Source organism: Somniosus microcephalus, chromosome 29 (genome assembly GCF_052327205.1).
Source record: "Somniosus microcephalus isolate GS21.2 chromosome 29, FLI_Smic_1.0, whole genome shotgun sequence".
Classification (NCBI taxonomy): Eukaryota; Metazoa; Chordata; class Chondrichthyes; order Squaliformes; family Somniosidae; genus Somniosus; species Somniosus microcephalus.
In genome coordinates, this window is record NC_141015.1 from 11324635 (window position 1) to 11338742 (window position 14108).

Below are 14108 nucleotides of genomic sequence, written 5' to 3' on the forward strand. Positions count from 1 at the left end.
ACCTGTCACAGTGCTTGTTAACTCTCAAACCTGACATTGCATGACTGCAGATTTACAGGAGTGTTTGGTTTTGTTCTGTAACTTGGTAAGTAACTACCTACAAACTAAACATACACTTACTCTCACGTTCTCACTCTTTCTCCCACCCCCTTTTTCACACTGCTCCTCCCTCATTCCCTCTCCATCCTCTCCCGCTGACTCCTGGCCTTGCGCTCTCTCTCCCTTGCTCTCATGGGTTCTCTAGCACTCTCTCCTTTACATCCTCACTACCTCATGTGCTCACTATCTTCCCGACGACTCCTTACTACCGGAAACTCTCATTTAAACGGCACCTAAATATCCGGAATTCTCTATTAACCGGCAAAATTCTCACTCCGAAAACAACACCTCAATAACCGGCAATGTTGCCGAGTCCAAGTCTCCCACGGTGGCCGAGTTAGTCAGTGGGGGTAGTTCTCCAAACTGCCACTACTCGGCTTCTTGGCGCTGTCGGAAGTCCGAACACCTCAATAACAGGAGTCTGACTCTCCCGCGCTGCCGGTCATCTCTTCTGATCCGCCATTTTACAAGGGTACTGTGTGTCTCCCACGCTGCTGGTAGTCATTGCATTGCATTACCCTCAACTGGCAGTACTGTACTTAATCAAGCACCTTCCACCATCCATTTAACACAACATTCTGTAGGTGAGTACCCAATTACTGTATACTGCACATTTCTTGATTTTTTTCATTTTTCTTTGTTAAAAATAGCCTCGGTAGATAACCCTCTCAGTCATCCTGAATTTTTGATCAACCGGCAACACGCCGGTCCCGTTGGTGCCGGATACCAAAGAGTTTCCTGTATCTCTTGCACACTCACTGTCTCGCTTACGCTGGCTCGCCTTTTCTTTCTCTCGATCTTGTATTCTCTAAGTCCCTCTCCCAGTTGCTCACTCGCTCTCTCTTTCCTTCTGTCACTCACCTTCTCTCTTTCTCTCGCACACACTCCGTCATTCTTTCATGCTCGCTCTCTGTCGCTCTTGCTTACTCACTTTCATTCTCACTCCTTCTCTTTCACACTCATGCTCTCACTCTCAATCTCACTCTGCCTCTCTCACAAGAAATACTAAGATGAGTTTGTGTCCTTTCAAACACATTAGCCTAACTCGAGAACTGATAGTGGGGTCGGAGGAAGATTTGCCCGGAGTCCGATTGTCTTTTCTGATTCTCCAGTTAATACCCTGAATTCTGCCTCTCTTGTGGTAAGTCACAGAATCACACAGTTTGATTGCTGCTTTACTTTGTGTGGTACAGTCTCTTAATGAGGAGAACTTGAGGTGCAGGAGACTTTAATATTATCTGATGGATTAAAGAAAGAAAGAAAGGCTTGCATTTCTATAGCGCCTTTCACGACCTCGGGACATCCCAAAGCGTTTTACAGCCAATGAAGTACTTTTTAAGTAATAAAAACAAAATGCTGCAAACACTCAGCAGATCAGGCAGCATCTGTAGAGAGAGAAACAGAGTTAACGTTTCAGGTCGATGACCCTTCGTCCGTACTTTAAGTGTAGTCACTGTTGTAATGCAAGAAAGGGGAAGGAGGAGGCTGGAGGATTTCTGAGGACTCGCCAGCAATGGCCCCCCCCCCCGTGAGCTGCACTGCCTGCTGCGCGGCCCGCCTCCCCCAATGCGCGGCCCATTCAAATTTTTGCGCATGTGCAGTACCTACAATGTAGAAGCTGGTGAGCGGCCTGCGCGGGACCTTGCAGATGGCCACCCAACTTAGCGGGAACATTGCTCACCAGCCCTCTCGGAATCTCCATTCATAGCTCCCTTGATGGCTGAGCAGCAGTCAATAACTGAGCCGTACAGAGCAGGAAGGGCCCAGACTCTCTGTCTCCTGGGCCTGGAGCGAGTCTGGGAATCTTACTTAGAGCGCTACAGCTGACCTCAGTACCTTACCTAGGCAGGTTTCAAATCCTGATCGCTATCCAGTGACCTGTGCTGGAAAGTGCCTGTACGTGGATGTTAGTTGCAATAGGATTGCAATTAGCTGTGCTAAACCCCAAACCCTTCTGCCTTCTCCCAACACCCTCCCCTGCCATGTCCATTATGAAAGAGGGAATAAAGAACTTGCATTTCTATAGCGCCTTTCCTGACCTCAGGACGTCCCAAAGCGCTTTACAGCCAATGAGGTCATTTTGAAGTGTGGTCACTGTTGTAATGCAGTAAACGCGGCAGCCAATTTGCACACAGCAAGATCCCACAAACAGCAGTGTGTTAATGACCAGATCACCTTTTTTGTTGATTGAGGGATAAATATTGGCCAGGACACTGGGGAGAACTCCCCTGCTCCGCTTTGAAAGAGTGCACTGGCAGCGTAGCCTCCCCGGTACTCTGGCAGTATTGCCTCCCCGGTACTCTGGCAGTATTGCCTCCCCGGTACTCTGGCAGCGCGGCCTCCCCGGTACTCTGGCAGCGCGGCCTCCCCAGCGCGCTGGCAGATTGCAGCCCAATACATGGAGAGGAGGGAACCTTTTGGATGACGAGGCAAGCTGGCTCGTGTGGCCTCATCAGTTACCAGCTGAAAAACAGCATTTTCCTGGGGTCGGGATCAGATTGTGCACCTGATACCTCAACTAAAGACTGATGTCACGGGGTGGGGAATGAAGGTTTAAATAACAAAAACGCACGGAGGGATATTAAACATAAAATGACTGTAAAATATATATTGATTTTGTTTTGTATCAGTGTCTGAAATATTTCACTAAGGAATTAATTTCTCCACATGTCTCTCATTTTTCCTTCAATGCTCATCATCCTCATCCCATCTCGTAGCTTGGTCTGCCTTATTTTGATTTTGGTTTGTTGTCACTCTGTCGTGTTATTGAACGCCAGTAGTCACTTGCGGCCCTTCCCCGCTCCCTGTGCTATCCCCATGTCCTCCCTCTCTGTCGAGCTTGTGATGTCTCGGTCGCTTTACTATCTAATGCCGTTAGCCTTTAGCTATAAGCCTGTGTGAAGCCAATAACACCTGCTGCAATTTTTCCCTTTATAATTTGCCTGATGACTGCAGCCTTCCCATCATTCATTGCGAGGACCAGATCTCTCAGAGTCTGAAAAGAGCTATGTGGTAAGAATCCATCCATATCCACATCACACCGGCCCGAAACAGGGCCTTAGCACATCAAAGCTTGGAAGCCATTGTGCTGAACTAACATTGGTAATGGCCTACAGATTGGGTTCAGGGGAGCACTGTGATGAGTTTTAAATGGTAGATGTTAGCGGTGAGGTAATGACTCCGAGTTGGTTGGTTTGTGTACTGTGTTTGACCAGTATTCACAAGTGCATGGAATCCTGTGCTTAAAAGTAAATAATTTACTGATAACCTGCATGATTCTTAATAGTAAACACTAACTGCTGCTTCTGTGTGCTACACTTTTTAATCCTTGAATTAAATCTGCGATTCTTCTATATCTTGCCTGTTTTTCCATGCTTACCTCTGGATTACTCTACACTCCACTGCGATTCCCTGGATCTCCGATTCCCCGTAACTTGCTGGAATCCCACGATGCATTTGGAATGCTACCCACCCCTCTCTTGTTTCTTTCTGTTCGCTTGTCCCTCGATGCTCCTGGACGGCCCAACTGACAGGAGGCGGTCTGCAATGAGATCATGAACATTGCAGAAAAGTCTGTTCATTACTGCAGTAATCTTTCTCACCCGCTTCACTCTCGGCACACGGTGTCTCCCCATGACAGTAAACAATCTTTCATCATTTCTCAGCAACCTCAGGGACAGCAGCGCGGGACCAGCCACGAGAGGACACACGCTACTACTACCCTGTAAGTATCTATCTGTTGAGCTTCCAATCCATATTCCTTCCCATACCAAACCATTCCGCAATCCGTGGTCTTCCGACGGCCCAGTCTGGTGTAGTGTACACAACATAAGGTCCCAGGTTCAATCCCCGGCCTGGCTTGGCTAGTTCCTGCAACTGGCTTTAGCTTGGGAGGGAAGAAAAAAAGAAGTTAGTCAATATGCTTACTCCTGATTATTATCCAGAATCTTCTCACTGGAAAATGAGATATGTGGACACAGGATTAGGTTTTGTTCTAATGGTGTAATAGCTGTTGCTGACAACTTGCATTTATATAGCATCTTTACTGTAGGAAAACATCCCAAGGTGCTTCACAGAAGCGGAATCAGAGTAAAATTGATATTGAGCCAAAGAAGGAGATATTGGCAAGGGGTCACGAGAAGCTTGGTCAAAGAGGTAGGTTATAAGGAGGAGAGAGAGGTTTAGAGAGGGAATTCCAGGCCTAGACAGCTGAAGGCACGGCTACCAGTGGTGGAGCTAATGGAGTAAGGGATGCGTAGGAGGCCAGAGTTGGAGGAACCCGGAGTTTTCAGAGAGTTCTCGGACTGCATGAGATTACAGAGATAGGGCGGGGCGAGGCCATGCTGCTCCCGATATCAACTCGCACGTGAAGAATGATCACTTGGACAAGGTATCGGGGGAAGCCTGTGCCCATGGAACTGCTTCCAAGCAGCAGTCAGCACCTTCGAGGGAAGAAGTGGGAGGTAGAAATTAGGAGGAATGGGGAACTTGGCGAGGGAAAAGAAAGAAAGAACAGAGAGGAAGCGGAAATGCTGCTTGTGTTACAATAATGCATTCTCTCTAGAAAAGAGAAGGCTGAGGGGTGACCTGATGGAGGTCTTTAAGATTATGAAGGGGGTTCGCTAAGGTAGACGTAGAGAAGATGTTTCCACTTGTGGGGGAGATCAGAACTAGGGGCCATCAATAGAAGATAGTCACTAATAAATCCAGTCGGGAATTCAGGAGAAACCTCTTTTCCCAAAGAGTGGTGAGAATGTGGAACTCACTACCTCAGGGAGTGGTTGAGGCGAATAGTATAGATGCATTTAAGGGGAAGCTGGATAAACACATGAGGGAGAAAGGAATAGAGGGATATATTGATAGGGTGAGATGAAGAGGGGTGGGAGGAGGCTCGTGTGGAGCAGAAACACTGGCATGGATCAGTTGGGCTGAATGGCCTCGCTCTGTGCTGTAGATTCTGTGTAATTCTATGTACTGTACTATGTAAAATGGGCCAGAGCTGTTCCGGCAGTTCAAAATGCTCAGCCTTCACCGAATGCCTGTGTTAAAGCGGTTTGGTAATCTTGAAGAGTCACCGTACTACTACGGAGGGAGGGCAGCTCAACAGCCACGTGTCACTTTTGCTGCCTTTGTGCAATGTAATTTCATTATACTGTATCGGAATGTTTTCCAAACACTCTTTGATTTTAGAAAAAGATACTCCTTTCAAAAGCTGTTTTACATAGTCAGGAGTTGAAATGCACACTTGGTCCCTTCAATTAAGTGAGAAACGTTAGGCGATGTCACAACTTGTGTTATCTCAGTTTCATGTATCCCTTTGTGGTCAGTCAGAGGCAAAGCATTTGAAATTCTGTTCATTCTTTTTCTCTTTCTCTCTTTCTCATCTTTCTCTTTTTGTTTCTCTCTCCTCTCTCCTCATTTTCTCTCTCCTCTCTCTCACGGGATTTTTTTTGTAATACACTGTAATTTTGAAACAGCCCACGCAAGTGGTCTCCCCACATGCTAGGCAGATAATCCTGAGCATCAGGAATCTAAGTTACGGGGAGTGTTTAAAAAAAAAAAAGAGGGGAGTCATTCTCTTTATAAAAGTTGAGAGCTCCAGGGGGACCTCATTATAAAAGGTACTGGTAAAGTGTCCAAGTCCCAGGGATGCAAGTTAATACGGAGAAAGTTACGAGTAAGAAGGGAAATCGGGAGGAACGCGCAATAGACTTGTGCAGTTAGCGTAGCAGTTAGCGTAGAGTAGGTAGAGTTGATTCTATCAAAAAAGATGTTGGATGCAGTGGCCTTTTCTTTGAAACGTTCTTTGTGCACGTGTGTGTTCCAAAACACCCACCTGCCTCTCGATGACCATTTCAACATCAGTTGGGTGGGGCAGGATATGCAAAAGAGAGACAGAGCAGAGTACAGGCTGCTTGTGTGCTGAAGTTAGCTCATAATCCAATATCTCATTGGCAAAACATTGTTGGATGCACCAATTTATGGATTTTTTACAGTTTTGTTTTAGAATTATTATTTTTTTCTTCTTCAAGCTTCCAAGCCTTGTACAGCTACATCCCACAGAATGAAGATGAGTTGGAGCTTAGAGAAGGAGATATCGTGGATGTAATGGAAAAGTGTGATGATGGCTGGTTTGTTGGTAAGCATCAGATCTTACTGGAACAGAATATACGTAGGATGAAAGACTGGGTGCGTCGGAATGATCTAGAAACATAGAAACATAAAAGATAGGAGCAGGAGTAGGCCATTAGGCCGCTCGAGCCTGTTCTGCTATTTAATGAGATCATGGCTGATCATCCAAATTCAGTACCCTGTCCCTGCCTTCTCCCCATATCCCTTGATCCCTTTAGCCTTAAGAAATATATCTAACTCCTTCTTGAATATATTTAATAAGTTGGCCTCAACTGCCTTTGTGTGGTAGAGAATTCCACAGGTTCACCACTCTCTCTGGGTGAAGATAATTCCTCCTCATCTCAGTCCTAAATGGCTTTCCCCTTATCCTTAGACTGTGACCCCTGGTTCTAGACTCCCCTGCCATCGGGAACATCTAGTCTGTCTAGTCCTGTTAGAATTTTATAAGTTTCAATGAGATCCCCTCTCATTCTTCTAAACTCTAGCGAATATAAGCCTAATCGACCCAATCTCGCTTCATGCGTAATTCCTGCCATCCCAGGTATCAGTCTGCCATCAGGGCTGTCCTCTCTTGGTGGGGTTCAGATGACCCGCCATAGCAAATTGTAAAGAAAGAACAAACTTGCATTTATATAGCACCTTTCACATCCTCAATGTCCCAAAGCATTTCACAGCCAATTAAGTACTCTTGAAATGTAGTCACTGTAGGCAATGTAGGGAAATGCGGCAGCCAATTTGCACACAGCAAGCTCCCACAAACAGCAGTGACATAAATGACCAGACCGTTTTGGTGATGGATAGCAATTAGGAATGTGAATCTGTGCTGTCCCCCCCACCCTCCCCCAAGCCTTGGGACCCTCTGGCCAATTGCATCATCGTGCCGCCACTCGGCCTGAGATTGGCTAACCGAGCACAGACCAAGCATTGAACCTGGGCCCTTCCTAGTCTGTGTGGCTCCCTTGTAATTAATTGCACTTCCCCATTACTCCTTATATAATATAATGAACCAATGGTAAGCCCGGATGTCAGCTGACCCCGCTCCCCCCATGGTTGAATTGCACTCGAGCAGATGCCAATTCTGTCACTGATCTGCACTATTTTCCCACTGACAAGAACAGGAAAGGCAAGAAATCTCTGTGATTCTACACATTATACGAAACAACCCACTCTGGCGTACAGCAGCAAAGGTGCCATTAAAAACAAAAGAACTTGCATTTATATAGCGCCTTTCCCATCCCCAGGACATCCCAAAGTATTTCACAGCCAGTAGATTTCACCAGAATGACACCAGGGCTTAGCGGGTGAAATTATGAGGACAGGCTGCATAAACTTGGCCTGTGTTCCCTCGAGTTTAGCAGATAAAGGGGAGATCTGATCGAGGTGTTTAAAATTCAAAAAGGATTCGATAGGGTAGATACGGGGAAACTATTTCCTCTGGTGTGGGAATCCAGAACAAGGGGTCATAATAAAATTAGAGCCAGGCTGTTCAGGAGTGAAATCAGGAAGCACTTTTTCCACACAAAGGGTAGTAGAAATCTGGAATTCTCTCCACCCCCCCCCCCCCCCCCAAAAAGGCAGTGGATGCTGGGATAATTGGAGCTTTCAGACTGAGAGGGATGGATTTTTGTTGGGTATCGAGGGATATGGAACAAAGGTGGGTAACTGGAGTTGAGGTGCAGATCAACCCTGATCTCATTGAATGGCGAAACGGGGGCTGAATGGCCTCCTCCTGTTCCCATGTTCCGAGCTTAGAAGTACAGTCACTGTTGTTTCGTAAGCCAATGCAGCAGCCAAATTGTGAAGAGCAAGATCCCACTAACAGTAATGAGATAAATGACCAGATCATCTGTTTTTAGTGATGGTGATAGTGGTTGAGGGATGAGTATTGGCCAAGAGTGCCGTGGAATCTTTTACATCCGCCTGAACAAGCAGATGGGGCCTCGGTTTAATGTCTCATTCAAAAGGCTCCTCCAACAGTGCAGCTCTGCATCAGTACCTAACACAGGTAGAAATGACTCGACCTCATTGCCCAGAGGAGGAAATGTTGCCCCGTTTAACAAACGTATCCCAGCTATTTTTTTGACCAGTTAACCTGTTCCTTTCTGGTGCTGGTTGAGGAAGGACACTGGGAGACCTTTCTGCTCATATCACCGTGCCGTGGGGTCTTTCAAATCCACCAGAAGAGGGCAGGCGGGACCTAGGTTTAACATCTCCTTTGAAAGACGGCAGTGGAACACTCCCTCAAGTACTGCACTAAAGTGTCGCCCTGGATCATGTGTTCAAGTCTCCGGAGTGGAGCTCAAAACTTCTCTCTCAGCCAAGCTGACATTTGAAACCCAACATATTCAAATTGATTGATTTATTATTATTTTTTTTTTTTTTTAAAACAGGAACGTCCAGAAGATCTAAACAGTTTGGTACCTTTCCAGGCAACTATGTAAAGCCACTGAATTTGTAGAGCTGGGGATCGCAGTGGACGTTTGATGAATAAACAGCCCCGCCGACATTGGTGGAGGATCCTTGAGCTGTTGAAAGGCCCAAACAGTACATCAGAGTCTGTAACCTGGCATAAACATTCTGCTTACAATATAAAGTGTCTTTACTTTCACCGAACAAATATGGAATGCACTGAGCAAGAGAAAAAGTGTGAGTGGTACGTGAGCTTAGGGTGTGAGGTTGGTGAACACCGAAATGCATCAGCCGTCTTGGCTCAGCTACAGGTGGGCCAGGGCTTGATCGTTCGAAATGGGAAGACAAAAGCCCCATCTTGGGTTAAAGCCGGGCTCTCCTTGCTACACTGTGCCCACAGATTAAGAGCCCTGCGTGGGCCAAGTTCATGATTTACGGTCTGGCTGAGGACACTGAAGAGGAGGGGTTGGGTAGCTGGGTTTCTGATGGGGACCGGTGTGAGATTAGAGGACGGAGCCCCCATTTGCTGGGCTCTGACTTTTTTTTGTCGAGGATGAAAACGGAATGGAAATCAAAACGCAGAAGAGTTTATAGCCGCTGGTGTCCGTTTACTGCCTGATGCGATGCATGTCCTCTGATCATCACCTGTAACCTCTCCCTTTCTACTGTATTTATTTTGAATTTGCTTTATTAGAAACAAACCTAACACAGGTAGAAATGACTCGACCTCGTTCCCCAGAGGAGGAAATGTCGCCCCATTTAACAAACGGATCGCAGCTATTTTTCTGGGCTGACGCTTTTTTAGAACGAGTTTCTTTAACACATTTGTTAACGGTTGATAACGTCTATTTAGAGCTGCAGCACTTCTTAATATTTTTCAGCCTCACAACCAATATATATATATATTAAAAAAAGCACACCTTCCCCCCTGCACCCAAAGGGAATCAACCCATTGCTGGGGTAAAGCTTTGTGTAAATATGTACATTTGATTTTGTACAAAAATATGTACTTATCCTGTATAGAAAATAATAATTTAACAGAAGGATTTAAATGGCAGACTGAAAGCAGGAAAACACTCGTCAGAGCTCTTAAATTTTACAATTTATCTGAAAGAAGAACTCAATACAACACACCTGAGGGAATTGCTTGTCACTGAAACTCAGCACATGCAAACTGTGTGTTTAAAGAATCACCACGCGCTGGGGAATGATCCTCCTCCCCGTACGTTCAGGAAATTCAACGGCAAAATCACTTTGTTTAACATCCAGAAATTCCCCGATAGTAAATCACCGACAGACTGCAGTATACTGACTGTACGTAATCGAACACTTTCATGCATTTTATTTACCACTTTTCTGTGAGCTGCAGGACTTTATAACCATATGTTGCAGCACATCTTCTGTTGAGCTATTTTCTTTATTGTAGTGCTTCATGATTTGATAATAATGAAGACAAGAGCCTCTATTTACTGCTGTGGTTGCAAAATGCAATATTTAATAAACTTTATTCAAGCCACTGATGCGCCTTGGCATGTGTGTGTTTCTGTTTTTATTTTCATAGAATGATGCAGCTCAGAAGGAGGCCATTCGGCCCGTCGTGCCTGTGCCGGCTCGCTCTTTGAAACAGCTCTCCAATTATTCCACTCCCCCTGCTCTTTCCCCACAGCCCTATATTTTTTTTTCCCTTCAAGCTTTTATCCAATTCTCTTTTGAAAGTTACTATTGAATCTGCTTCCACCGCCCTTTCAGGCAGCGCATTCCAGATCACAACAACTCGCTGCGTAAAAGAATGTTTCCTCATGTCGCCTCTGGTTCTTTTGCCAATTCCATTAAATCTGTGTCTTCTGGTTACCGATCCTTCAGCCATTGGAAACAGTTTCTCATTATTCACTCTATCAAAACCATTCATGATTTTGAACACTTCTATCAAATTATCTCTCCGCCTTCTCTGCTCTAAGGAGAACAACCCCAGCTTCTCCAGTCTCTCCACGTAACTGAAGTCTCTCATTCTACCATTCTAGTGAAGGCTGTTCCCACTAGTTGATGGTACAAAGACTAGGGGACACAGATTTAAGGTTTTGGGCAAGAGATACAGGGGGGATGTGAATAAAGCTTTTTTACGCAGTGAATGGTGAGGACCTGGAACTCGCTGCCGACGGAAGTGGTGGAAGCGGAGACACTCGATGTTTTCAAGGGGAGACTGGATAGGCACTTGAGGGAAATAAACTTGCAGGGCTCCGGGGATAGAGCGGGGGAATGGGACTGACTGGATTGCTCTACAGAGAGCCGGCACGGACTCGATGGGCTGAATGGTCTCCTGTGCTGTTGTGACTCTATAAATCTCTGCATCCTCTCCAAAGCCTTGATATTCTTTCTAAAGTGCGGTGCCCAGAATTGGACACAATACTCCAGCTGGGGCCTAACCAGTGATTTATAAAGGTTTAACATAACTTCCTTGATTTTTGTTCTCTATGCCTCTGTTAATAAAGCCAAGGATCCCATGTGCTTTTTTAACAGTCTCCTCAACTTGTCCTGCCACCTTCAGAGATTTGTGTATGTGAACCCCCAGGTCTCTCTGTTCATGTACCCCCTTTAAAATGGTACCATTTTGTTTATATTGCCTCTCCTCATTCTTCCTACAAAATGTATCACTTCACACTTCTGTGTTTAATTCCATCTGCCATGTGTCCGCCCATTTCACCAGTCTCTGTCCTCCTGAAGTCTGTTACTATCCGCCTTATTAATTACTACATTTCTGAGTTTCATCTCATCTGCAAACTTTGAAATTATGTCCGGTTTAACCAAGTCCAGGTCATTAATATATATCAGAGATTTTTGCCCACTAATATGTCGGAGTACCAACAGTTGGCGACATGCGCTGGGACCTCTATTTTCCCTGTATGTTGCCAAACATTCAGCGATCCAAGGAATAGAGGATAGAGATCGGCTTACACCAAGTCTCCAACCTACACCCCCATTGAGTAGGCTCCAAGTCTCCGACCTACACCCCCATTGAGTAGGCTCCAAGTCTCTGACCTACACCCCCATTGAGTGAGGCTCCAAGTCTCCAACCTACACCCCCATTGAGTAGGCTCCAAGTCTCTGACCTACATGCCCATTGAGTGAGACTCCAAGTCTCCGACCTACATGCCCATTGAGTGAGGCTCCAAGTCTCCGACCTACACCCCCATTGAGTGAGTCTCCAAGTCTCCAACCTACATCCACATTGAGTGAGGCTCCAAGTCTCTGACCTACATGTCCATTGAGTGAGGCTCCAAGTCTCCGACCTACATGTCCAGTGAGAGGCTCCAAGTCTCCGACCTACACGCCCATTGAGTAGGCTCCAAGTCTCTGACCACCATGCCAATTGAGAGAGGCTCCAAGTCTCTGACCTACATGCCCATTGAGTGAGGCTACAAGTCTCCGACCTACATGCCCATTGAGTGAGGCTCCAAGTCTCCGACCTACACCCCCATTGAGTGATGCTCCAAGTCTCCGACCTACATGCCCATTGAGTGAGGCTCCAAGTCTCTGACCTACACGCCAATTGAGTGAGGCTCCAAGTCTCCGACCTACACCCCCATTTGTGAGGCTCCAAGTCTCCGACCTACACGCCCATTGAGTGAGGCTCCAAGTCACCGACCTACATGCCCATTGAGTGAGGCTCCAAGTCTCTGACCTACATGCCCATTGAGTGAGGCTCCAAGTCTCTGACCTACATGCCCATTGAGTGAGGCTCCAAGTCTCTGACCTACATGCCCATTGAGTGAGGCTCCAAGTCTCTGACCTACATGCCCATTGAGTGAGGCTCCAAGTCTCTGACCTACATGCCCATTGAGTGACGCTCCAAGTCTCCGACCTACATGCCCATTGAGTGAGGCTCCAAGTCTCTGACCTACACCCCCATTGAGTGAGGCTCCAAGTCTCTGACCTACACGCCCATTGAGTGAGGCTCCAAGTCTCTGACCTACATGCCCATTGAGTGACGCTCCAAGTCTCTGACCTACATGCCCATTGAGTGAGGCTCCAAGTCTCTGACCTACATGCCCATTGAGTGAGGCTCCAAGTCTCCGACCTACACGCCCATTGAGTGAGGCTCCAAGTCTCTGACCTACACCCCCATTGAGTGAGGCTCCAAGTCTCTGACCTACACCCCCAGTGAGTGAGGCTCCAAGTCTCCGACCTACACGCCCAATGAGTGAGGCTCCAAGTCTCTGACCTACACCCCCATTGAGTGAGGCTCCAAGTCTCTGACCTACATGCCCATTGAGTGAGGCTCCAAGTCTCTGACCTACACCCCCATTGAGTGAGGCTCCAAGTCTCCGACCTACATGCCCATTGAGTGAGGCTCCAAGTCTCTGACCTACACGCCCATTGAGTGAGGCTCCAAGTCTCCGACCTACATGCCCATTGAGTGAGGCTCCAAGTCTCTGACCTACACCCACATTGAGTGAGGCTCCAAGTCTCCGACCTACACGCCCATTGAGTGAGGCTCCAAGTCTCTGACCTACACCCCCATTGAGTGAGGCTCCAAGTCTCTGACCTACACACCCATTGAATGAGGCTCCAAGTCTCTGACCTACATGCCCATTGAATGAAGCTCCAAGTCTGCTCCCATTCAATGTGGCTTGTGCTCGGAGTATAGGGTTGCTGAATAGACCATCCATTGAATGTGAGGTGTCTTCGTGACACTTGAAGGGGAAAACCTTGAAGAGTTTGCTTTGGGTAAAGCTTTAGGTTCTGCAAGTTAATGAAGTTAGATTTTTACAAATTTGCAGTCTCAATGTGGAGCTTTTGGCAAACTGGAGCCAATATTGGGAATTGTAATGTCTGTTTAGTCTTCTCCAGAGTGACAATCTCCTCTCTCTCTTATCTATGACCTATGAAGAGTGGTTGAAAAGCCTGTAATCTCTGAGGAGGCATTTCTCAAAGGTAAAGGGAATAGATAAATTGAACCCTGAGAATATCTTTGAGATTGCCACGAACTCTAGAACCAGGGGACATGGGCTCCAACCTATGAGGGAAGGGACACAGACAGTTTAGATTTAACTTCCTTACACAGAGGTTAGTGATTGTGTGGAATGGACTGCCCAGGGCTGGAAGGGAGGCAGAGAACAGGAACATTTCAAGGAGAATCGGACAGCTATTTGACAGAGTGATTGAGGGATATTAGATTTGGTAACTGGCTGTGATGATTGCAGAGTCCTTTCTGCTCCTGTGCTTTCCTAAACGTGTCTTCATTTTATCAAACAGTTCATTAAGTGAGGCTAATAATGTCTATTAACCTCAACAAGTATCAATACAGTTCCTTTTTAAAGCTTTCAATTGGCCCCAAACTAGCTCCCTTTGGGATTCTGTTCCACATCCTCACTATGCTGTGGGAAAACACTATTCTAATCTCCAACCTTGCTTGAGGCTTGTGGACGCTGTACTTGTGTCGGCCTGTCCTTGCTCCTTGTCCAAGTTAA

At 46.5% G+C, this 14108-nt stretch overlaps 1 protein-coding gene across 50 annotated transcripts in view; it reads left to right on the forward strand.

Moving 5' to 3' along the window:
- LOC147098469 (sorbin and SH3 domain-containing protein 1-like) overlaps positions 1-10160 on the forward strand; it is a 356822-nt gene extending 346662 nt beyond the window's left edge. For 40 of the 50 annotated variants that reach the window (XM_085970173.1, XM_085970194.1, XM_085970168.1 and 37 more), the window contains 5 exons: positions 1139-1240; positions 3055-3111; positions 3633-3823; positions 6132-6238; positions 8622-10160. In XM_085970173.1, the coding sequence (XP_085826299.1) occupies positions 1139-1240; positions 3055-3111; positions 3633-3823; positions 6132-6238; positions 8622-8689 (525 nt within the window). In that variant the 3' untranslated portion in view covers positions 8690-10160. The remainder of the gene's footprint in view (positions 1-1138; positions 1241-3054; positions 3112-3632; positions 3824-6131; positions 6239-8621) is intronic. The other 10 variants (XM_085970199.1, XM_085970212.1, XM_085970213.1 and 7 more) reach the window with 5 other exon arrangements.
- The last annotated feature ends 3948 nt before the right edge of the window (positions 10161-14108 follow it).